The following is a 24,676-nucleotide window of genomic DNA, read 5'->3' as shown; positions in this document are numbered from 1 at the left end:
TGTATTGCTCAGTGTTGTGTCATGGAATATTTTCTTTGCTTGGGCAAAACGCAGCCTGGGCCAAGGCAGGTCTCTCGCCTGTGCCTGCCCCAAACGTTACCACCTGGGAGGGAGATAAGTGTAATTTTAATTCCCCAGCTAGCAGATTTTTGAAGTATAAAAAACAAGCAGACTTTGTAGATATTTAAGTGTATTTTATTTTAGAGACAAAAAGGTATAAAATTTAGAACAACAGAAGCACCTCACAAGTTGGTTAAATTGCTTGTTTAAAAAAAAAATTAAGATACCTGGAGAAATAATTAAAATTAAAGGTAGCAATCAATATAAAAGTCTTAAGTTTTCCTATAACTATTTTTCTAACTCAATTCTAGCAAATGAGTTTAGGATGAGGATTGCTGTGAGTTTCAGTAACTATCAGACCCCCTTGAAAGGGGAATGGTTTGTTCACAAAAATGAGCTCTGGCCCCCTTACCCGGTTGGGAAACAAGCTGTACTGCAACCATTTCTGTTTCTGTGCCTGCACAGACATCACTGCAGGGAACGGTCAGAGATGAGGTTCCTAGCCAACAGGGTTTTTTTTGTTCTCACAGCCATTCAGCAGATCGAGCCGATTCATATATTTGATGGCCAGTTCTCCACTAGCCAAGTTGATTTAACCTTGAAAAAAAAAAACACCCAAAACCCCAAAAACCACCAAAAATCAAAGAGTTTAAAAAATATATATAAAACAGGGGGTTCAGATGACATGCACGTGGCTGCACCATCCCACCCCTACCCGATACCAATAACCGTAGCTCTGGATCTCGTGGGTGACTCTGTCACTTACTCTGTCTGGGTTGCACGCCCCTGCTCTCCAGGGTGGCTGCAGCACGCTGCTGGCCAGCCCCGTCGGGGGAATAACCCGAGAACGATTGTGAAATTTTCACATACTACCTTGCAGGATAAATACCTGCCTGAGGGAGAACTAACTGGGTCTGAAGTGACCTCTAACTGACACAGGAGCTGCCAGATCCGCAGCTGCCGGGACTCCCCTGATAAGTTATAGCACTAAATCCTCTCCTGGTTTCCCGGCCTCCCTGTGCAAGCTGCAGCACGAATCGGCGTTACTCAGGGAAGCAATGTCTGCATGCGTGTTCCTCCGGATCTAACCGTGTCCTCGGAAAGCGACAGTCCCGAGCCCTGACACTCCCGCGCCGCTGCCCGCGGCTCCTGGGGGACTTGGGCGAGGAGAGTGCCTGGCTCTCGGTTGTGGTGCTGGCCCAGGGCCCAGGTCCGTGCCCCCTGCCCCGGGGGCACTAGTGCATGCTCGCGAGAGGGAGCAGAGCCCGGAGGGCCGGCCGGGAGGAGGACTGCTGCACGGCTCGCTTCGTGACGGTGCTGCACTTCTGGAGGATCTCGTGGGCTGAGGGGCGGATGGGCACCTTGGGGACACAAGTGGCCAAGTCTGGGTCAGTGAGGGAGTAACTGAGATCAGCTGCAGATGACTCCACAAAGCCAGAATCGTTCCTGTCCTTGTGGGTGAGGTGTGGAGACTTGCTGCTCTGCGTGGCCAAGGCATGCCCCAGGGGAGAGCTCCTGGCCTGCTCGACTTCGGGCAGAGATCTTGACAATTCAGGCTTCCAGCTCAGCCGGCCGTCCCGCTCGCTGCTGCTCCCCGAGCTGAGGGACAAGCTGTCTGACTCCAGGTCCGGGGTGGAGCTGGCCCTGGGCAGAGACCTCGATCTGCTTCTCAGAGAGTTCTCTTCCTCTTCAGTCCGGTCAAAGGAAGAGCAAGCCTGCACCCTGTGCTGTGCCGCAGCCTCACCTTGGGGCTGGGGAGCCATCAGGGAGGAGCAGAGGTTTGGGGTGGAGACGTTGAGCCCGCAGCTTATGATGGTCTGGAGCTTGTGGTGAGGATTCTTGTAGGGCTGGAGGCACATGGAGGGCATGTAGCCGGTACTGCCGTTGTATCTGAGAGGGAAGGATGAAAAGCAACACTGAGAAGAGCCCTTCTCCCAGCTCAGACCAAGGGGAGGGAGCAGAGCACCCGGGGGAAGCAGGTGAGGACTCAGCCCAATGCTGTACACGGGGCATGAGGAAGGGGAAAACCGTCCCTAGGCAAGGGCAGCCAACCCAGGGGGAGCTTCTCTGCGCCCCGCTTGGGGAGGAGCAGGCGAGAAGCACCTGCAGCCGGTAACCGGCTGCCTCAGGGAACGAGAGCTTCGGAAAAGCCTCCTTACCGGATCAGCCACCAGCCGTTGTCAGATTTCCTGACCACCTCGACGACGATGCCGTTGTTCAGCGAGAGCTCGTCTGCCTTCTGAGACTCATAGGGCCGCACAACAAAGTACAGGCTGCCTGCAGAGAGAAGGGGAAGGTCGGTTTTGCCTTGTGGAGAAAATGCTTCTGTCCCCCTGAGAGACCAGCTCGGCAGCCCTGGGGAGCAAGCGAGAGCTGCGGGGCAAGCGTCCCTGTGAGCGACTGATTTGCTCAGAGACCCACAACTGGTGGCAGAGCTGATCGGAAAAGTTGGAGCTCCACAGATCCAGGCAGGAACTCCAAGCAGTGGTTAAAGTGGTGGGTTTTTTGCAGAACTCATTTTTTTGAAGGAGGAACGTGGGGTCCCAGGGATCAGAAGCAGACTTACCCTCCTCGTTTGAGCTCAAGGCATGCTGGATGTCCTTGTGGATGTCAATCTCTTCCAGGTACGAGGCTGGGAACCAGGCTATTTGCTTGTCTGCGTTTTCCACTAGCCACCATCCTACAGCAAACAGCAAAAAAAAAAAAAAAAAAAGGTTTTTCACAGCCTGCAAGTAGACGGATGACCATAATCCCTGGGTAGGGACTGCTCTGCCACAAGAGACAGGAGGGACATTCTGCAGAGCAGCTCAGTGCCTGCACCCGCACCCGTGATGCTACCGACTCGGGATTTGCCAAGCTATGAATCAATCTACACCATCCTTTCCTGAAACTGAAGAATCCCTATCAAACATACCAGTCATGTCCTTGATTAACACTTCAATGATTTCCTTCTTGGCGACTTTGAAAGTCTTGTTCTTTGTGTCTTTGGTTTCAAAGGTTTCGATGCATCTGTAGCTCTGGGATGCCTGGGGATGTGTAATAGAGGAGAGCTGCTGCTGCGGCTGGTTTTTCTTTTCCCCTCCGATTTCTGATGGCATTATCACAACACTGAAAAGTAAAGTTTAGTATCGGTTTACTGAAAACTCACATGGAAGGTTAAATTTAGTATTAATTTTGGTAAAATTGTCTATGCAGTAGGCTAAGAAAAGCTTAGGCATCAGAAACAACATAAACATGTATTAAAGCATTCAGTAGAACTTCCTTGCTCTGCTGCCCCGGTATGTAACCACTGTTTCTCTTCTACCCATATTCCATAACATTTCTGTTTCATGAAGACACATGCAAACAAAAAGTACAAATATGATTTCATACCTGTTTTCAGGAAAGGAGGGATCTAGGTCTTGGGTCTGTGCCTTGAAAAACTGAATCACGTCTTCACCCTGGGAGATTTTAGCATCCGTTTTCAGCAGCTCCTGGGAGTAAGTCTCCAGCAGTTTCAGTATCTCCAGGCACCTGCTCAGCTTCCCACTCTTCCTCTGCTTCACGTTTGCATCTTTAAAATAACAAAAGCAAAGTTGGTGTAAGACAACAACGGATCTGGATGCCTTGAGAGCAGCATCTTTTGCCTGAACACAGGGGTGCCCTCGCCTACCACCCTTCCCCACACAAGCCCAAACTGTAAGAAGCCGAGACAGCAGCTGCCTCTGCCTCCCTATCATTTTTAATAGCGCCTGATACGATTTTTGAATATCTAAAATTTATCTTTGTTCACACTTAAATGTTGCAAGGGGCTCTGGGCCAATGTTTAACGTGTAATATTACTTTACCAAGTGCAATTATCTATATAAAGAAAAAAAGTCTTTCTGGGTTATTTTAAGTCAGTGACAGACCCAAGCACATTGATGTAACCCAGCAGTACCATTAATTAAGCTGTTAATCTGTTCCAGAGGAAGGTCAGACTCAGAGACAGAAGTCTATGTCATCAGTTACGACTGTCCCCAACGGCTCTGTCGTGTTTGTTGGTCCATCAGAGATTTGTTCTCCTTACCTTTAAACCTGGGTATTGTCCGGTCAGATCTCCTGAGTGAGCCGCTCTCGATGGGGAATTTTTTCTTCAGCTCTTTCTAAAAGCGAGGAGAAGGAGAGAATAGTGATTCTTCACGGCCCCGACACACGGCTGGGCTCCTTCCCCCCTCCCCAGGACAGGAATCCTATTTTCAGGGAAATATTCACTTACATGGAATCTCTTAAAGTCTTCAAATGTCCGGTAGATGAGAATGTTGTTCTGATCTGACCAAGACACAAACATCATGTAGTTCTGGAAAAACAAAAGGGAAAAGAAGTGCATTTTTTTAAGTTACAATGTTCGATATTGGATGCTTTCAAGCAATCAGCATTTGCCAGGACCTGTGGCTTAGTTCTGGCTTCAGGCTGCAAGACTGTCACATTAAAAAATTAAATTAAACATTAAACCTACAAAAATATTTCCTTCATTTTAGGACCCCAAATGGGTAATCCTTGTTGAAACCAGAAGAATTTTATGACACTGTGAAGACAAAGACAGCAGAATCCAAGATAACCATTTTCTTATGATATTAAGACCATTAAAAAACAAGTTCAAGAGACCCCTGTGCTAGATCACAAGGCTCTAATCCCGACACTGCAGGGAAATGAGCAAGTGTACCCCTGTAAGAGTAACTCAAAAAGCCCTCTAGTTTCCCAATTGGTAAATATTTAAGGAGGGGGGGGAAAAAAAATCCAACAAAAACCCCGTTAAAGTACCTTCTGCTTTCTGCATTGCATCAAGCCTACAGCCTTCACATCCACTGGGTACCTGCCGCAGCTCATCTTCCCCGAGCCTGCTCCTCCCTCCCCAGGGCAGCTGGAGGCTGAGCAGAGATGCGGCTCCGGGCACGACTCCCCTGGTTAAATAGGCTGGAGCGGGAGGCAGGGCGCAGGCGTTCCCACGTTTCCTCCTCCGCCCGGTAACGCTGGCAGAAATTCCGTAATTTGGCAAACTACCACGTGCCTTTTACCTGCCCCGGCTGCTTGTAACGTGCAAATACGCCGGAGCGCAGATGGCAGGGGCATAGTTCAGAGAGGTGGGGAGGAGAATCATCTTATCACATCCTTACTAGAGTAATGCCGGTAAGCGAGCCTGGCCCTGCGGCTGGGTCGGTTTATCGTCCCTGGGTGTCGGGGAGGTCACCGGGGCAGCAATACCTGCTGTGAACTGAAGTGAGTTTCGGGGGACGGACGTGTTGCGTTTATGGCTATATTGCACGAACGTGCCTCTCGGAGTTGCCTGCGGCTTGGCCCAAAAACTGATTAAGAATATGGCTGGTTGTAAAGCACGAGTCGGGCACAACTTGATGTGTGTTAGCTGTTACAAATCTCTTTTCTTTACTGCTTTGTCCCATCTGCTAAGATACTTCACTTTAAATGGATTTCTGGTAGCTATATCAATATTTGCACGCGCTCAGAAATCAGTGGGAGATGCTGATGCCAACGTTGCCGGAGCAAAGGATGAACAAATGCATCCCCCGGGCTGTAACTGAAAAAGTCCCAAAGCTTCTCAGGTGTAAATATGCGACGGAGACTCAGCTCCAAGTGCCTTGTGCTCTGGCCCCATCGAGCCAGGTGTCCATACCCACCCAGCGCGACCAGCAGCTCTTCCCATGGGCCAGCTCCCACTGCCCGGAGGCACTGCAGGACCAGTAATTACAGCCCTGGAAAGCCTGTCCTTTCACTGAACTGCTTAGCATGCCTCAGGGTTATGACTTGGCTGATGGGCATCCGTGTGATCAAACCGCCTTCTCCGTCCTCCCTCCCTCTCCTCTTTGATAAAGCCTAAATGGAATCATTATCATTATTGGAGGCCAAATTGAGAGGCTCAGCCCTGCCTTCCCTTTCATTTTCCAGTTACACCTGGCTTCTTAAAACCCTCAGCAATGGCTGCGGATGATTTTTTCATCTACCAACCCCCCCACACCCCGAATCTGAATAGGAAGCCAAACGAAATTCCTTCTGGATGGCCAGAAAATATGGTGAGCAGGGCCTTGGTTTGCGTTTCATGAGCACGTGAGGCTGCTCCTGCACAGCAGGATGGCAGTTTCTGGGGACAAAGGAAGTGTTCTCGTTGCCGTTCGGTCTATTGCTGTTGGATATCTGTCTTCCGTTGGGAAGGGAAAGTTATACAGAGCGCACCTCGGTCCTGAGTGCAGGTTGGGTGGGAAAACCCCTTTGATGGCATCTCCAGGGCACTTCCTGGCTCCTGAAGCCAGACAGGAGCTGCCCTGCGGAAAGGCGATGCAAAGCAGCTCGCTGCCCTCAACAGCCCCGGGACTGGACCCTGCATCCCGCTGTTCACAAAGGGTCCAGCAAAAGCACGTGCTGTTAAATCTACCTGGCTCAAGAGGTAAGGTTTTTGTGGAGAGAGAGGAAATCACTTCATCCAGCGAGTTTATTCTTTACGATCGTGCTTATCTAGAAGCTACCAGTCTCCGAGGTGGCAAAACCCTTCACGACTGCTTGTCGTCATACCCACGCTCACAGGCTTCTGGGCAGCCGAGCCAGGGCCAAGCTCGCCTTTACATGGCTTTGTTACGTGTTTCTCAGAAATAGCTGGAACCCAGACTCTCAACAAAGTACATTTGCTTGGTTTCCTATCTCAGAGCAAACACAAAACACAATGTATTTCCAAGAGTGTAAAGGTTTAAACATATTTACCCTGAATGGGAAAAGCCAAAGACAATCCAGATCTTAGAGGAGCTGCAATCTCTGTATGCACAGGAGGTGGCCAGGGGAGGTTCAGATGATAGCACATCGCTCCACGTCAGTGGTGTCGGTGAAAACAAAAAGAGTAGGAAACAGCCTTGGCAATTGCTAGTTCCAAAAGCTTTGCCGTATTTCACCGTTTTCAGGGAATTCAGGCAGAAGGGGGACGTGGGAAACAGATAATCAAATGTTACAACAGGAAGGTGAAACTACATGGAGGTTTGCAAGTCACCTGAGGCTGAAGAGCCAGCCATGCAGTTCGGAGAGCCGATTTTCTGGGGGAGATGATTGGCTGGTGACAGGGATCTCGGGTAAAGCAAAGTATGAGGAAAACCACTCAAAACTCAATAATTAGTTATTGAGAAAGCATCTTGCAGGAGCAAAGGTCACTGCAATGCAGAACAGAGGTATGGGGGGAGAATGGCCCGGCACTACTCAGACATAGCAACACTTCTGGTGTCATCCCGGAGAGCTCAGTTCAAGGCTCTGCAGTTGTGACAGCAGTAGCGTTGCCTTGTTGTTGTCAAGTTTGATGTCAAGAAACTGTCTGCTCAAAAGATTGATCTAGTGAGTCACGTCATGTTAGTCTAAAGTAACGCTATCTGCGAAACCGAAGGAAGGGCCGTGCCAGATTGCCTCTGGATCAGCACAGGCGCTCCTCAACAGCGTTGCTGCACCTCCTTCCCAAAACCCTGACGGGTCAGGGCCATTTCTGTTGGGAAGGATGGATAACTGATTAGAAGAGGCCATTAATTCCACTTCTTTGCGGGATATATTTGAGCAAACATACAAAAAAACAGAACAAAACACCATTTTCCTGATATTGTCAAGTTTACTTTGCATCTTCTACTACTACCATGTCATCCTGCCATAAATTGGTACCTCCTTATGTGTAATTATTAACTGAAGGGTGGGAGTGGTCTGCCCGGAAAAAGTAAAACTCAGCAAGTATTGCTGGGCGCTGCTATTTCAACATCAGTATTTATTTACATAGTTTTTGAGGACGGCAGTTACTTTTTTCTTTAGTCGTTTTAAAAGGTACAAAAGAGATCATAAATTAACAAGTAATATATAGGAGCAGCCTGTCCAGCTTCGACAGGACTGAGGAAACACAAGTTTTCCTCCGTAATAACTGCCGTTGTTTTGCAGCCTGCTTCAAGAAAGCCACGCACGCCTCGCAAAGGTGGAGCTCTGCCTCCTGCTACTTGAGGAACATCGCTACCACCATAGAACAGCTCCTCCGGGTACATGAAATACTGTTTGTGTCACAGACAGTGACTAAGGTATAGTCATGGGGAGTCACAGCAGAGTCCCTGCCCCAAAGAACCCACGGTCTGAAGGACAGGCTAGGTCACCCAGTGGCTTCAGGGAGTCCCGCGGGCTGCCCCCTCCGCTATTTCCATTACAAAACTGGCTTCCCTCCACCGAGTGTAAAATCTCCATGACAAATAAACACTGAGGGTCTGGTTTTCTTTTCATTTCAGTATGGATCAGGAATAACTTAATCCGGTGTGTTTAACCGGAGTACAAGCAGCCTAGGTGGGACAAGAGCCTGGACCAATCCCTCACTGCATCCGACGGGAGCCAGAAGCAGAGTTTCAGCGTGCGGATGCTCGGGGGTAGCCAAAGGCAGCTCTCCACCGGCTCCACCGCAGCCATCTTCCAAGTCTAACAAGCAATGGCCTTGTCACAAACGCACACACGTGAAAAAGAGAAGGAGCCGTGTTATGAACATCCTTTACCACGTACAGAAGTGAGGTCCGGGCTGGTTAGTGACCTGTACATCTCATGGCTGCGGATGTGTGGGACTCTAAATCAGGCATTTCTTCTTCTATGCCCAGAACAGGAGGAACTGCTAGAGGTTAGACTCACTGACCTCTTGCAAACTCATCCGGGAAAGGCAAAGAGAGAAAAAATCCTCAAACCACCCTTGAGATACTACGGCTGCAAGAAAGAGATAGGGAAAGGAGCCGCGGGCACAGCCAAGGGGGGCCCTCACCTGGAACGATGCCGGTAGGAGAGCTTCATCTTTTCCCACCATCACCTTCAGGATCAAAACCTGCCCTTTACTGTTCTTGAAGGTCACCTGCGATAACACATGACCTATCAGCACCTTTAATGAAAAGCCCAGCTGCTAAGAGCTTATTTTAAGAGTACAAAGAGGTTTTAGACTTCCAATAAATAAACAGACCCTTATTTATAAAAAAAAAAAATAATCAGACACTGGAGTTGACAAAAATACCCTTCACCTCATAAACAAAGGAAGCAGTTGAACTTTCACACAGGCTGGGATGAGAGATTTTGCAATATCTAATCCAGAAGAAGGTATTTCATTTCCTCCTAATTTCAGCAGCTGCTGCAGGCACTAAAGCATTTTTCAGTGGCCAGCGGAATCCGATTCAGAAATATTTTGAGCACGTGCAGCAGCGCAGCGCTTCCCCACCCCCCGAAGTGGCTGCATTGCAGGAGCTTCAGAAGATGCACATCCATCTTCAGTGCAGGGGGTTCACTGACTCCTCACGGGCAGATTTACTTCATGATAAAGAGTTAGGACTCGAGCGTGAAGAGCTGTGGTAACTGGCACTGTATGTACGATAACGGGAGCTGGACGGTGGGTATCTGCACCGCGGCTGTGCGCAGGACTTTCCTTTCCAGGTGATGAACTTGCAGTGTGTGCACAGCACCAAGAATGCATTTTGCAATACCTGCAAGCCGAGTTTTCGTTTGGATCACAGTGAATTGCTGCAGCTTGTAACAGTTTTCTCCCACTACAAAGACCGAAGATCCATTAAGAGTGAGTGTGTTTCTCTGTTCTCCACCAGCTCAGGCTGGTAAGGCAGCGTTTGCTGGAAGGAAGAAAAAGTAATTTTGCAGTGCTGCTACCTGAGCTGTCTTAGAAACAGTCCCAGCCAGCAAGGCCTCCTATGGCGGTGCTGGGAAAAGACAGTGCTCGTTTTCTACGAGCCCTTGATCCGCCTTTTCCACAAGGAAACTGCACACGATTGCCGTGGCTTCGTGAGCCAGCACACGGAGAGTGGCTGGCTTCCTCGGGCACTTTCGTTCTCCTCTCTGCTCCATGCCTGTCTCGGTTTTCTTCTGCCACCCTCCCACCTCAGCATGAGTCCCAGTCCTTTTAATCTGCAGTCTCCTGCGATGGACTCGTGCCTGGGGCATCCCTGGTTATTGCCTCCATGCAGGAGACCAGGACTCAGGACGCGGGGTCCCGTCCCTCCCCGTGTTACTGCCAGCACTGCCTCAGCCAGACGGCTGGTATAAAATCACAGCATTGCATCAAACTCCCTCAAACCTCGCGCCGGCCAGCCGAGAGGAGTGAAAGCAACAGAGCAAATTTTCTTTGAAATGCCCTTGGGATCCAGCCGCCCAGCCCAGGGAGAAAGCGGCCTTTCGCAGGAGGTTTGCTCGCCGCCTGGGCCACGCCGGATGAGCCCGTTTACCAAGCACTTGTTGCAGTAATTTCATAGCTCCTTTGTAAAAGTGGCATGTTTTACTAAGGTTATGCAAAGGACAAAAGCATGATTCAAGAAAAAAACTTCCAGGAAGAATGAGAATGTAACTTAAGCCGCTGCAAGGGAAAGTTTCCTGCATCGTTTCCTACAGAGAAAAAAAAAAAAAAAGGTGTTTGATGAGTGTGTTGCGTGGTACGAGGCCAACGCAGCGTGTGTACATGCTGGGACCCGAATACGGGCTGTGGAGGGAGACGGAAGGCAGGGTTGAGTTTCCAGGGGGTTTCAAGCCTCGAGGAGGCTGTGTCTCCACAGTGCGCAGCCTGCCCCGCATGCTCCGAAATCCATCAGGGGAAAATCCCAGCAACGCAACCTGTACAGCCAACGGGAAGCGAAGCAAGCACCGGTGAATGTGTAGAAGTGCTGTTTTCACTTGGGCAAAATCTATTCTTACTTCATGCTAAATATGGTAAAGTCTGATGAGAGACAAGATCATTGTATTCCTCCCAGATTAGTCAGAGAAATGCTCATCCTATTCTTGTCCTTTCCTCATTCCCCACTGCCATCGATAAGCAGAATATGCAAAGTGCCTTATCTCTCCTGGGGTTTCCACCAGCGCTGGTAGCTCAAGTTAAAAGTTCACCTTTACTTCAGAGCAAAGACAAGACCTTTGTGTTCCTTGCCCCCTTCAGAAAACAGGGAAAACATTATTTAATCTTCACTGGAAAGCCTGGCGAGGAGAAGAGTAATGTGGAAGGAGAACTGTTGTTTCATTAATGTTTAATTCTTAACGATTCAACACATTCTCATAGCAATTGTTATCTGAGACTCACTACTGTCCATTTGCTTTGACCTACTTCTAGAAAAAGGAATCACCCCAAAATCAGGGAGAGCTGCATGAGGAAAAAGACAGGAACCACCAGGTACACCTGTCCTGTACAGGACAAGCGATTTTAAAAGCACAGCTCTCATAACAACAGGGTCATTAATTTTTAGGAGACAAAAATGGGAGTTTCTGATAAGGGAGGACCCTCAAAATCCACATGGGAAACAGCATGCTACGACATTTTTTAATGAACTTCAAATAGCATCTTCTTACTAAAACAAAGGGTGCTCCCATCGTGCAGTCGGTTCTGCCGCAGCAGCAGCAGCAGCAGAAGCCCCTGTCCACGCCGGAGCCCACCCTGAAGTCTCCTGGCATTCGCCAAGGGCAGTCGGGCCAGTCTTCTTTCACAAAGCCAAGAGGAACGGGAGCTGCTTGCTGAAGATTTTGTGCTTTATTTCTCAAGAGCACAAAAGGAAAACCCCAATTTTGCTGTGTTTGTGCTCAGAATGTGTTAACTGATTCCATGGATGCTCGGAGAGAGTCTGGGATGTAGGAGACAGACTGGAGCACGACACAAGCGTCAGAGGACTGGCTGTACCAACTTACAGAAAATAATTTGTTTCTCTCCCTATCCCTGCCATTGCAAATATATACACCACTACTACTGAATTCTCATTTTAATCAGCAAGAGGATTCACACGTAAAAACGGCACAAACTTTAAAATAACGTACTGCAGTCTCTGGGTATAGACCCCCAGATTTGAGCAAGGCAGAGTCTTGGTATACTCTGTGTGAAGTTTGAGTTCCTCAGACTGTTTTGAACAGATTTTAATGGTTCTGGATGGATCTGAACTGAGATCGATGTCTCACCCATTCACTGGCAGTGCAGTGTGTCAGTGTGGCAGCAGGCTCCTTCCCAATAATTGGGAGATAAATTCATGCCTTGGGAAATTTTGCATTTCTTCTGTATAAACAAAATTGTGCAATATGATTCACTTACCTGGAAATATACGTTATTTTTTTCTGCTGCTATTTCCTAGTTGACTATAATTTCACAAACAACTGCATGACTAATTCCTGATGCTGGCTTTGTAACTGGTTGGACTTAAGGCTCACATCCTTACATGTAAATACAAGTCAGCTTCCTGTTGGTGTATTCCCCTGAAGAGGGCAACAGTTACATTCAACTGGAACTACCTACAAAACCACCACAAAAACCATGGTAAGAGTCCTGAGAGGTATAGGGTAAAATTTTCCAAAGAACTTTAAATAAATTAATGAAAAGTCACTGGTGTTTAGGTTCCCAAATGAAGCGGAAGGCTCTAAGAATGTTATTCCTTGTTCTCTGGTCAAAATCTAACTTTTTCTTGCAATAATGGGGAGAAATGCATGCCAGCAGGCAGGCCGGGCTCACTGGCCCTGCAGGCTGTTACATTTCCATACCATCCTGTTGCATCCTAGAAAGGGGGCTGTGCAGATGGCAGCAGGAGTTTCGTCCTCTCTGTGTGAGTTAAGCCAGTTCTCTTTGAAAATCAGCAGCCCTTCCGTAGACATAATTGTATCCGTACATAAATACGCATCCTGCTGTAACCTGGGGTCAGGCTGCTGGGAAAAGAGCTGCGTGAGGCCTCCTTGGGGTCACTCCTCCTTGGGGTCTCCCTCCTCCTCCTTGGGTCCCCTCTTGGGGTCTCCTCTCCTTGGGGTCACCCTCTCTTTGGGGTCTCCTCTCCTTGGGGTCTCCCCTCCTTGGGGTCTCCTCTCCTTGGGGTCATCCCTCTTTGGGGTCTCCTCTCCTTGGGGTCTCCCCTCCTTGGGGTCTCCCTCCTTGGGTCTCCCTCCTTGAGCTCTCCTCTCCTTGGGGTCTCCCCTCCTTGGGGTCACCCCTCTTTGGGGTCACTCCTCCTTGGGGTTTCCTCTCCTTGGGGTCTCCCCTCCTTGGGTTCACCCCTCTTTGGGTTCACTCCTCCTTGGGGTCTCCCCTCCTTGGGGTCTCCTCTCCGTGGGGTCACCCCTCCTTTGCTCAGGAGCTGCATTTAAGCTCAGGCCCTTGTCCTCGCCCGAAGCCCACTGTGGGTATGCCTGTGCCACGCATTTTGCCCATCCTGACTTGACTTTCTGGCCACGGTGCAGCGGGGCTCAGAGGGCCAGGCGGGTGTCCGGCCCCAGGGGGGTGTCCGGCCCCCAGCACGAGAGAGCGAGCAGAGGGATACGTATCTGGCCTCAAATACAGGTCATCTCCCGTCGCCAGCCCGTTTCTTCTTCCTTCCCCGTGCACCCATTGTCAACTGCCAGTTCCCAAGCTCTTGTTTAGCAAGTGCCAAAGATAAGAGCAGAACATCAAACAGCAGCCTTCCTCTGAGAAAGGCAAACACACCCTTTTCATTTTCTCAAGTACAGGTTTTACTAATGCTTCCTGGTAATTACCGTCATTGCCGTCCTGCACGTTACCCTGTTCCAGTCACAGATTAAGCAGCTGTTAGGAAGAGGCACCTATTCAGTAGACTTCAGTAAGCCCGGTCTTGCTGACATAAGTAATTGAAAAATAGGTGCTTTGTTGGCAGTGCCCGCGCCCAGGAGCACTGCAAGGTGCCACTGTCGGCAGGCGCCTGGACCACACACCAAGGAAGCCTCGGCCGGGCAGCGCGGGATGGAGCCGTGCTTTGCTCCCTGTCCCCAGGAAGCAGCCGCTCTTAGGAGGGGGCTTTGTTAGGAGCTCCTTTGGTAACAAGCTCTACCACACTGCCAGCTCCTAAATCACAGTGCTGGAACCAGAGGGCTAGGTGGGAGCGCGCACCACGCCGGCCTGCCGGGGCTCACCGCGGATTCCTTCGGCCCCAGAGCTCCATCCTCACCGAGCTCACGTGTCGCTCCCCCACGCTGCAGCTTCTCTGCCTCGTCTGAGCACCCTCGGGCAGGCTTGGAGCAGACGGGGCAGCGGTGGTGCAAGGACACGCAGGGATGCTCCAGTGCCGCACAATGCCGGTGAGGGAAAGGTGGCTGAACACCGGCACCCATCGGGACCCTCCATGGGGCATCCCCCAGGCTCCTGCTGGGACAGAATGGAAGGGTTGTCCAAGGGAGAGCCGGAAGGAGGGCTGCCGCGTCCTTCCTCTGCTCTGCGCCGTGTTCCTTCCTTGGACGGAATTAATTAGGCTCTGCGCTTGGATTCAATTAGAGACAGTAAAGTGGATTTCCTTGCTCTGATTTGAATCTGAGCATCTCTCCGTTTTTTCCCCTACCTGCTTTGAAACAAAATGATGCTGGCTGTGAGGGCAAATAGAGAAAACTGGGAGCGCCTTTTCCTAAAGAGCCAGCTCTGCTCTTAGAGCCGACCAGAAAAGGGGCAGGGGGAGCAACGCTGAGCACAAATCCCTCTGTAAGCAACAGCTTCTCTCCAGGTTATGAACTTTTTCCTTTTAAATAAAAATGAAACACGCTTATCTTTTAACTAACTCAATAAATGAAATCACTACCGAGGAAGCAAACAGACTGTTAACAGCCAAACAAGGAGGTTGCTTTGACTTAGAAACATCTCTGCAATTATTTAATTGCTTGAAGGCTAAGCAGTAAAGCACTGTAGGAAATTCCCCTGTTTTTTCTTCCAGATACCAGCATACCTTTTTTCCTGAATTAAAAAAAAAGAATGAGGTCATCAACATAATTTAAATATTTATTGGTGGGTAAGGAAAACAAGCATAAAGAATGTCCTTTCCCCTTCTTGATCTTTCCTTTGTGTATGAAATTTAGATATATAGTTGTCTATAACTTTAGACAAAGCCATTTCAGTAGTTCCTATCAGTTATTCAAGTCTCTTCGCCCTCCCTCATGAATATCAGCAAAGAAATGTTCTCATGAAATTGCAAATAAAAAACCAAGAAGCACTGGTAAATAGAAGGCCCAAAGATGGAGATCCAGATCATCAGCTCAGTGCTACACAGACCAGGAAACAGAACAGCCATCTCCACATAAAGCACACTAAGTTTTGAAATCTTTTCGACGGCAAGTCTTTGAAGCGTTTCTCTAAAATGATGCATTACGTGCTAAACATTTTACACCAGGCTGTGTTAAATATATCAGAGGGTAGCAGCTGAAAATGAGCAGCATTTTTCCAGCAACTTTCATACAAATTGTGTCTTTGCAGAATTGGCGGCACAACAGCACTTAACATCAGGTAAAAGACTCGAGATGCATTTCAAATAGGCTACGAAACAGCCTGGAAGGAATAGGATGTGGAGAAGTACAGCTATTTGTAGGGACAGGAGCTGCTAAGGAGAAAGGTCCCAGGCCACGACTGCCTGAAGGGACATGAAAAGGGCTGGTGCTGCCTGCAAGAGAAGAGGAGGAGGGAGGGGAGGCAAAAACCTGTTCCAGCCAGCCAATACAAGATTTCTTAAGATGATATTTTGGTCCACCTCCATCCTGGCCATACATTTGTTTGCATTAAGCAAAATAATCATATTTTTCACTTGACCTGCACGACATGAAGAGGTGAAAAGTGGAAGTGGATACAAAATTCAAGAGTGCATTGTCCACAGTGGGAGGCTTATCCTGTGGCCTCAAAACCTCTAACAGCACGACAGCGTCAAGCCAAAATGAAGGAAAAGAGCAAGTCTGTGCTGCTCTCCGACTTTTCATCCTCTGACCCCCATCAAGAACTTCCCAAGGCCGCTGTGTCTCGGAGGCTGGCTGCAGGATGAGCTTCAGGTGGTCAAACCCTCCGGACTACAGGACGAATTGGCTAAAAGCTTCATCTGCGCTTTTAGCATAGTGCCAAGCAGCAGCTAATTAACCTTTCCAAAGGGTGAGAGACCCAGCTCTGAAGCTAATGCCACGCTGGACCATCGCCCAGGAGCCGGGTCACCGTCCTCACAAGCCTGTGGCTCACCAGGAGTAAAAGGAAAGCTGCTGAATGTCCACTCGAGACCGAAGAGCTGGGGCTAGGCCTGGGCTCTCCTTCACCCCCGAGCAGCCCAGCCGCACCCGGCCGCAGGTGAGGGCTCACTTCTTCGACGTACCTGTCCTCGTGTAACACGTGCACTCTCCGAAAGAGGTAAGTAAATCCTTGCTCAATGTAGTTTTACAAGCACATGACAGGTGTTAAAACACATAAAATTTGATATGGGCGTGTTCTGTTACAGGTGCATGAGTTGGAATTGAGTTATCCATTTGTTTGTTCTTTCAATCACACTGGTGGTTTTATCACTGTGCTGGAGATAACGCTGAGGTGCCCTTCGCCACCACCGGCACGTAGGAGAGCTGCTCTGTGTGCCATGAGCTCTGCCACGCACAGTATATACATATATACATATATATACAGATGCGAGGTGGACAAGTGCTGGCGGGTAGCTCATGTCACTGTGCCGTGTGAAGGAAAACCCACCCTGTTCTCCTCAAACACAAGATTCAAACCCAGAGCCGCTGCTGTACTGGCAAAAAAACATCAAAAACGCGTACTTCTGTGTGTGGTGTTTAACGGCAAACGCCCGGGCCGAACCTCCTCACCCACACCCGGGAAAAAGCCCCGTCCCCTCGAAGCCAGTGCCCGGCCGGGGGTACACCGAGGCCCGACCGAGACCGAGACCCGGCCCCGGCCCCGGCCCTCCGCGCCGCCGGCCGTGCCGCGCCGCGCGCCCGCTCCCGCCTGAGGGAAACCGGGGACAATTCAAATGGCGGCCTCCCGTGGTGCACCGCGGTGTCAAGATGGCGGCGCCCAGCGAGGGCCGGCCGGGCCGTGGCGCCTCGCCGTTCCCGGGCACCGACAGTGGCTCCTTCGCCTTCCCCTTCGCTGTCCCGCACGGCGCCGCGGGCTCCGGGGCGGAGGAGCCGTCCAAGAAGCCGTGCCGAGCCTGCACGGATTTCAAGAGCTGGCTCCGCGAGCAGAGGAAGCGGGCGGCCCCGGGTGGCGGGGTGAGGCGGCGGCTTTCCCGCGGGAGGGGCGGCGGGAGCCTCCCCTGTCACCCCGGGGACCTGTCGTCCCCCCAGCCCCTGCAGAGCTGTGAAGTCGGCCTCCATCCTGCCCCCCAAGTGTGATGGGGCTGTGTGTGCCCCTCCTCAGGGTGTGAAGGGGCCAGGGGCACGGTTTCCCTCTGTGGGAGTGTGAAGGGGCTTCCATCTTCTCCCTACCGGGTGTGAAGGGGAGCTCTGCCGTTGCTCCCCGCTGAGGGTGTGCAGGGCCTGTTCGTTCCCCCCCCATCTCATCCTCCTACCTGAGTGCAAAGGGGCTGTTTCCCCACCAAGTGCCGGCGTCCCCTCACAACCCTCTCTCCTGCTCCAGGACCTGACGGTCACGGAGGAGAAAGAGCCGCCGCCGGACTGTCCGCTTGACAGCGAGCAGCTGGGCCGCAACACCTGGGCGTTCCTGCACACCATGGCAGCGTACTACCCCGACCACCCCACCGGTGCCCAGCAGAAGGAGATGAGGGAGTTCATCAACCTCTTCTCCAAGTTTTACCCTTGCGAGCACTGTGCTGAGGATCTGAGGGAAAGGTGAGTTGCTTCGTCGGGTTTTTTTTGGTGGCTGCTGCTGAAGGGGCTAGCCTGAAATGCTGGGCTGCAGCAGCTATTTGCATATCAGCAGCTCTTCCTGCATTTGGGGTTTGTAGCTACCTGAACTGGTTTCTTCCATTATTGCATAAATCAGAGATACACTTACTCAAAAAACAAATACCTTTTCTCATGCTGTTAGATTGTGTGCTGCCTCCAAGGCCTCCCTGAGGCGATTTCGGGATTTTCTGGTTCAAACTGGACTTGCGCTCGGTTGTGGAATTAGACTGGGACTTGAAATAATTTGGCTTTCAGGCGGCAAGTGTTCTTCTACCCCAGAAAATCTCCTTTATTGGCAACCTCAGCAGTGGAGGCGAAGACCGAAATGGCTGTGATGTTTGATAAAGTTTTCTACTCCTGTTACTGTCAGCTTGTTTCTCGAATGTTTCAACTCCTCATTTCTGGATGATGAACACGCAAAAAAAAGTTTGAAACCTAATTATTGACTTAGCAGGCATCACATGGCAAAACAACTGCTCAGTTTTTTTCATTTATTATTCTATTTTTTTTTTTAATTCAGTGTTTTGATGAACTCAAGTACTTCTTGCTTTTTGTCATAGGTAAGCTGTTTGACTTGTGCGTCTTTTCCAGTTGACAAGACTAGGCAGTGAATGAAACCAAGCCAGTTGCAGCTATCAGTATTTTATAGTGGAGGTTTGGCCTCTGATAATTACTGATCTCTGTGTGCTCTCTTCTGGGTTCTTTTTGGGACTCATCTTGCAATAGCAGAAAAGGCGACTCTGGCTGTGCGCTATGTGCCTGCTTCGCGTATTGAAATTGGTGACTGTAAAGAAGTAACGTTTGTTTCCTCTTCCCTGTTTGCAGATTACGTACAAATCAGCCTGATACTAGCAACAGAAATAACTTCTCCCAGTGGTTGTGTCTTCTTCATAATGAAGTGAACAGGAAACTGGGGAAATCTGAATTTGACTGCTCTCGTGTGGATGAGCGCTGGCGAGATGGTTGGAAAGATGGTAGTTGTGATTAATCCGTAGAGAGTGCTTTGGAAATCTAACAGACCAATTCAATGCGGTGTTGAGTCACTACAGGGAGATGTGTGAGTCAGTAACTGTGTGTTTGTGTGCTTGTGTGTGTGACTGATATGGCTTGTGGAAATAAAGGTAAACCAATTCTAAAAGTAAATTTGAAAATCTTGTCCTAATAATATTTTGATAAACAGTCACATAGATGTATTACCTGAGGGATTGAGGCCTTACATTTGACACAGGAATTGCCAGAAACCTGTGAAATTAAATCACTGACAAACTCATGGAGACTTTTTCATTATGACATTTCCTTATTTTAGGGGCATTTGCTTATTTCTGTGACCAGGATTCATTTTCCCTGAACACAGTTGTAGAGGGCTGCCCCGTGGCATTTTACATTTATCTGCAGGCATTAGCCTGATGTTTTAGAAAATTTATCTGGATTAATTGTAATTTTCATTTCTGTTGTTCTGATAGAGAAAACACATGCTGTGTTTTGTGCCAGGTCTGTACCCCCAGATCTCTCTTTTGGAGATCTCCAATGCTTGTTGCTAAACTTGCATCCAGTTCCTTTGAAAAAAGGCCTGAAGGCAGGTACATTTAATTTAAGTACTAAAATCATGGAGCCCAGATGTCTCATTTTATTTTTGTGTTTCAACTTATCATGTAAGAGGACATTGTAGAAAGGGAAACTAAAGCAGGACAAAAAAAAAGCCCTCATCTGATGAATGGAATGAAGTGTCAAGTGGGTGAAACTCAAACGTTTTAAATTGATTGCTAATTTTCTTTGGATCCAGAAGTGGTATGATGATAAGTTCTACTGAACTACTTATTCTTAAAGCAGATAACCTCTTTGTCTCTGCTGTGAACTTTTGTCAGTTGTGAAAATAGCTTGAGACTGATATCTGTAATGAAGCATATTCAGCTTTGTTTAGCATACAGTATTTCTGAGATGTCACTTGTGTTTTGAAATTCTTGATTGGTACTGGCTGACCTGGTTGATATTCTGGTGTTATCCCCTAGCTAAAAACCTCTCTAGAACAAAAGGACTTTACAAGCCCCCTGCAGTATTTCAGTCCTCCTTAAGACTGCGATGTCAGCTTTACATAGTATTTATTGCACAGCGGACTCCTTTGAGTCCCTAGGGTAGATTCCCTCTGTAGAAACTGGTCAGAATCCATGCTGTGTGTATTTTTCCTAGGCCAGCTGTACTGCATCGGTGTATTGATACATAAGTGTGAATTTCAGATTCAAATGAAATAGCAGCATAAATTATTTATATCACAATGCATATAAACACATCTCTTTTTTTATAAAGAGATAGCTTACAAAAAAAAGTAAAAATAATTTCAAGTTCTTAAAGTAGATAGCGATATGCCCTTATTGCATTTCTGGCTGTGAAAAGTTTGCAGGAGTTTGCACAAACCATGACAATAGTTGGCTTTTTGCTTCTGTACTTCCTGCTGAGGTTTTCTTGTGTGTTTTAGTGAGCTTCCTTATTTCATGCACTACAGTACATTTGTAAATTTACTCTTGCTGGTAGAGTGAGTGTTAACTGGAAATGTTAATGGTACTTTTATAATAGTATTGGAGCGATGACAGCTCGTGTCTAAGAACTTTGATCTTCAAACCTGCGTGCATGGGGCTCCTTAGCATTTAGAAAAGCAGTAAGAACTTTGGAAATACATTTTAATGTTTTATGGTGTTTTCAAGTTCTTTCAAGTTGGACCTGTTAAAACAGTATGAGGCAAATTTTATGGACTGGTTATATTTGAAGTTTTTTTGTGTAATAACTTTTCTAAACACCAACTGATGAAGTACTTCATGAAGTATGCAATCTGACTTACAACTTGAAGGTATCATTTGGCCTATTAAAAGTGCTCAGAAAATTTCCCTATTAGCATGGTGAGGTTCTTAGAACAAATAAATTCCAGCCGTTGTTTTTTGTCTTTTTGGTAATAAACTCAGTTCCCCAAAACAAAGCCCAATGGTATCCACTAGCGGGGAGAGGACCAACAAAAAGGCTGTAGCCCTCCCCTTTTGTCAGGCATGACCTAAATTACCCAGTTCTGTCAGGATAGTTTTAGCAGCTGGGGGTGTGGACAGGCATTTTCTTCTGGACTTGGTTGTGCCAGAGGAGGGATTTACTGTTCTTCCTTTCCAATCTGCCCTCGACTATTCTCTGTGACAATTTCCTCGCACATGGAGCAGATGATGAGATTTTTTCCTAATTTGCTTCAGTGTAAATGAGCAGGTTGGTAAAACACCTGTCTCATCCCTTTTCATCTTAATACTGAAAATGGGCCAGGTCGGTGAGTTGCACTTCCTTGTGCAAGCGCACTTGATCTCTGCTGCCGAGTCCTGGGACCGCTGCTGTCTTGTGCTGGCAAGCGGTTGGTGATAGGCGGGTGCATGGTAACCTTCCACCGTACTGCAGCATCTGTCCACATATTCAGAGTGTAGAGAGGAAAATAAACGTGTATCCTGCTCAAAATCAGGGGGAGCAGCTGTGGCAACACAAAATTTTTGTCACCTTGTGTTGTTCAAGGAGGTGGTAGAAGTGTGCGGAAGGAAAAGCCCCTTCTGTCAGCATGTACTGTTCTGCTGTCCTGGCAGTGGTGCAGGGGTAGGGGAAGAGCCTTAAAGCTGAAGCCAGCGTCTTTAGCGAATGCTTCCTAATAATGAGGCCACCGGCTGTGGCTGCAAGGATGTTATTAGGGCAGTTTGTAACTTTGCTAAGTGGCCATTTGGTAAAATATATGCTTGCACTCTGTTCTCTCATGTTTGTGGCTTTGCAGAAGAGCTTTGACTTAGATGTTTCTCAGGCATATCGTCATCTCTGTGGACTTGACTGTGCGGGGAGGGGGGGATTCGTTTTGCTGCTCATTTGTACCACATCTCAAGTTTTAATCTTATGTAAGGAATTTCTATTGAAGATACTTGTATTTGTGTACAGAAAATTGTGAATTCTCTTCTAAATGCACTTGATTAAATCTAGTTTTAAAAATATCTGTATTCAAATTATATTTCCTGTTGATGTGAAAATAATAAAGCAACCGAGTTCATTCCTGGCTTCCCTACTGCATGAGACCTTAGGAAAAGGCATCATATTGTGCTGATGTGTCTCGCCTTCTACGTGCCAATATATTACTCTCTGAGCTTGATTGCTCGACTGAGGTTGTGCGATTCTGTGTGTGTGTATTGACCAGATAAGGTGGGGCTGCAACTGGTCCTTTTCTCTTGTGCTGCTGAATTGTCACAATTCTCCGTGGGCCAAGAAGCTACAAAAATGCAGTGATTTTGTACAGCAGGTCCTTGCCCATCAGATCGGAGTTTGGTTTTATGTGGGGACCAGTGGGATTTTTTTATGGGGTTCAAGTGGTTTTTTTGTCATATGTTTCTAACAGCATTAAGGGTAGCGTTACAGTTGGGAGTAGCTCAAATCTTGCTGAATTTGAGCAGGGTGGCAGAGGAGGGTGTTATCTACTGAAGGGCAACGTTTGTTAACTGCATATTCACCGCACAACCGTGCACATCCCATCACATTTGCCAGAAAGGGGAAGCTGCTTGCTATCTATACGAGGAGCCCTTGCAAGACAAAGCAGAGTCAGGAGCAGGTGCTGCCTAAGGAGCTTGTGGGACCTTCCTCAAGAGCTGCTCCTGCGTAATAGGCACCTGTCTAACCTTTCAGCTTCACAAAGGACTTACTGTTTTCGTGCGCTGGTTTGCATTCATAGCTGTAATTTTTTTTTCTTCTTCTTTTTTTTTTTTTCCCCCCGAAAGCAAAGAGCAGGGAGCCACGAGGGAATTGTCTGCTTCATGAATGGGAGGCAGAGTTGCTTAAGCAAGTAACAAGTGCAGGTGTTGGCAGAAGCACCACTATGCCTTTAACATTTTCCCAGGGATTAGCTGTTCCTTTGCAGCGTGTTGGGTGTATACAGTCTCCGGTTTACAGTAAGATTCCCAAGAGTTGCTTTGCATGTTTGCATGTGTCCTTTGCTCCAGCCTGTTATAGGCAGCGTGTGAATTCTTCCTGTTGGAGTTTTACAGGCTTGGAGAGGGTAGGGTTTAGATTTTGGTTTGGCTTTTTTGCCCCTTCCTATCAGCATTGATTTTCTTCCATTCTGGAATGGCTGTTCAGGTTTTTTGTCTGAATGATGGAGAGGAGCTGTTCAGTGTTTTGTGTAGTCAGGAATAAGCACTTCAATAGAAACTGCCGACAAGGTTGTGTGAAGTCAACTCTTGATTTTGTAGGCTAATAGGAAATATAATAAAGCAAATAAAGCAAAAACACAGCTAATAGCACATAGGCAAATCAGCAGTTAGAACGTAGAGGACTGTCCGAGGGGACGGGGGTCAGCATTGCGGTCAGCCGGAGCACTGACCTGGATCGACAAGTCCCGCAGGGAAGCGTACACGAACACCATATGCCGATTCCAAGCTGGCTGACGCAGCCGGTTCAGGTGTGTCTGTGCTGATGCACAATTAATTCACAGTTGAGGGAGCTGAGAGATGGTGGTAGTTGGCATGCAGCATGCAGTTGGCATGCAGCTGGCATGCAGCATGCATCTGCTGCATGTCAGAAGACTTGCCACAGCTCGCAAAACTCTGGAACAAAGGTTGGTTCCTACCAACTAAGGATAAATGAGACTTAGTACCCTTATCTGTGCTGATGCTGGGGTATCTGTTCTCGCTGTCAGTTCCTCATTTTTGTAATTACTCTTAATGTTTGCAGAAGTAAAGTCTAACAAGCAGCACTAGCATTTGCCAAGCTTCGAAACCGTTCTATTCCCCTTGGTGTGTGACAATCCTGTCTGCCCTTACTGGGCTAGTGAAGGGTAGCTAATACAGCCCGGAAAGTTACGCCGGTGTTTGTCTGGGCTCACAGCATCTGGCACGGTCTAGCACTTACACAGCGGTCCTGGCACCGAGGCCTGCCGAGTTCTGCCCCTGCCTCCCTTGACCTTGCTGCATTGCTTCCTGCCGAAAGGTGCCTTCTGCTTCTGTGCGTTGTGCTAGTGCAGGCTGCTGGTTTCCCTTTCGAGCACTCCTAATGCAGAAGCCTCTTCTTGGTTCCAGGTTTTCCCTCCCATATATCACATACCATCATGCTGTTTGGCTTCTGTTGTCTGTTACTGCAACGTGCTCCACAGGGGTGAAGTTATGGGGAAAATCTGCTTTGCGTCTTAACCAAGCCAGCAGTAGAGGGCAACAAAGCATGTATTTCGTTGACTTTCCCATCTCTTACACTTTTCTGGAATAGCAAACTGCTCCAGACTTCAAATGTTTTACCTCATGCCAGTCCCTTTCCTGTGGTTTTGGGAGGAGATCTTGGTGACTTCAGTTACTTTTCAAACTAGTGTGCAATACCTCTTGTATAATTACCTGAATGAGGGATGTGTTATTTCTCTGCCTGCAGCTAAAATCTGCACTTGGAAGTATAATAAAACACTGTCTGGATGCTATTTCTGGCGTGTTTCCTACCTGATCTTCAGCCCATAGCTGGTCATATATGGAGAAGTTTTGGCTTTTTTTATCAGGTCATTAACAGTTTGGAAAGGGCGAATGAATTTTATCTGATAATTTTGTAACAGTCACTTTCTTATACAGAGCACTGTGTGTGTGTAATATAGAGCATTGCTTGCTTGTAGGAAAGCGACTTCAGTTGCGGCCAGCCTTCCAAGGTCCTCTTGGTGGCAGGGGCTGCGTTGGGTTAGATCCCGTGCCTTGCTTTATTCCTCCTGTGGCCTGAGCCAACAGCAGATGGGAGGCAGATGGGTACCTCGCTTAAAGGTGAGCCGGTCCACACTGGCACAGCTCAGTTGTGCCACACACAAGCTCTTTAGTGGATGCGCAGACTCGCATAGGCTCGTGCACAGGCAAGGGGAACAGTACACAGCAGTCATGAAACGGGCATAATTTTTAGTCAGAAGGGATCGAACTTACTTGGCATGGTTGTCGTCTGCTCTGGATGCTTTATGGAGGAAAAAGAGGATTTGGAAGGAAGATCACAGGACAGT

At 48.3% G+C, this 24,676-nt stretch overlaps 2 protein-coding genes across 2 annotated transcripts; one reads left to right on the top strand and one right to left on the bottom strand.

Annotated features, from left to right (window-relative positions):
- Window positions 1–179: 179 nt before the first annotated feature.
- Window positions 180–4,878, bottom strand: NOXO1 (NADPH oxidase organizer 1). The gene is made up of 8 exons (XM_050906108.1): window positions 4,843–4,878; window positions 4,298–4,378; window positions 4,109–4,184; window positions 3,433–3,613; window positions 2,975–3,168; window positions 2,627–2,740; window positions 2,220–2,337; window positions 180–1,950 (listed from the first exon to the last, which is right to left on the bottom strand). The coding sequence occupies exons 1-8, from the start codon at window positions 4,861–4,863 to the stop codon at window positions 1,296–1,298; spliced, it is 1,440 nt and encodes a 479-aa protein (XP_050762065.1). The 5' UTR covers window positions 4,864–4,878; the 3' UTR covers window positions 180–1,295.
- An 11,931-nt stretch (window positions 4,879–16,809) lies between these two features.
- GFER (growth factor, augmenter of liver regeneration) lies at window positions 16,810–21,510 on the top strand. Its single transcript, XM_050905984.1, has 3 exons — window positions 16,810–17,034; window positions 17,402–17,613; window positions 18,496–21,510. Exons 1-3 carry the CDS (start codon window positions 16,828–16,830, stop codon window positions 18,656–18,658), a joined length of 582 nt encoding a protein of 193 aa, XP_050761941.1. The 5' UTR covers window positions 16,810–16,827; the 3' UTR covers window positions 18,659–21,510.
- Window positions 21,511–24,676: the final 3,166 nt, after the last annotated feature.

The sequence above is a fragment of the Gymnogyps californianus genome, chromosome 15 (assembly GCF_018139145.2).
Source record: "Gymnogyps californianus isolate 813 chromosome 15, ASM1813914v2, whole genome shotgun sequence".
Lineage (NCBI taxonomy): Eukaryota > Metazoa > Chordata > Aves > Accipitriformes > Cathartidae > Gymnogyps > Gymnogyps californianus.
This window is presented reverse-complemented; position numbering and strand designations above follow the sequence as displayed.

Excerpts from the sequence above, each read along its gene's own strand:
- NOXO1 (XM_050906108.1), bottom strand. The coding sequence starts at position 4,863 with ATGCAATGCAGAAAGCAGAAG. Across the intron at positions 2,338-2,626 it reads CTTGAGCTCAAACGAGGAGG|GCAGCCTGTACTTTGTTGTG; the intron begins GTAAGTCTGCTT and ends TTCTCTCTGCAG. Across the intron at positions 1,951-2,219 it reads AACGGCTGGTGGCTGATCCG|ATACAACGGCAGTACCGGCT; the intron begins GTAAGGAGGCTT and ends CTTCCCTCTCAG.
- GFER (XM_050905984.1), top strand. The coding sequence starts at position 16,828 with ATGGCGGCGCCCAGCGAGGGCCGGCCGGGCCGTGGCGCCTCGCCGTTC. Across the intron at positions 17,035-17,401 it reads GGGCGGCCCCGGGTGGCGGG|GACCTGACGGTCACGGAGGA; the intron begins GTGAGGCGGCGG and ends CTCCTGCTCCAG. Across the intron at positions 17,614-18,495 it reads GCTGAGGATCTGAGGGAAAG|ATTACGTACAAATCAGCCTG; the intron begins GTGAGTTGCTTC and ends CCCTGTTTGCAG.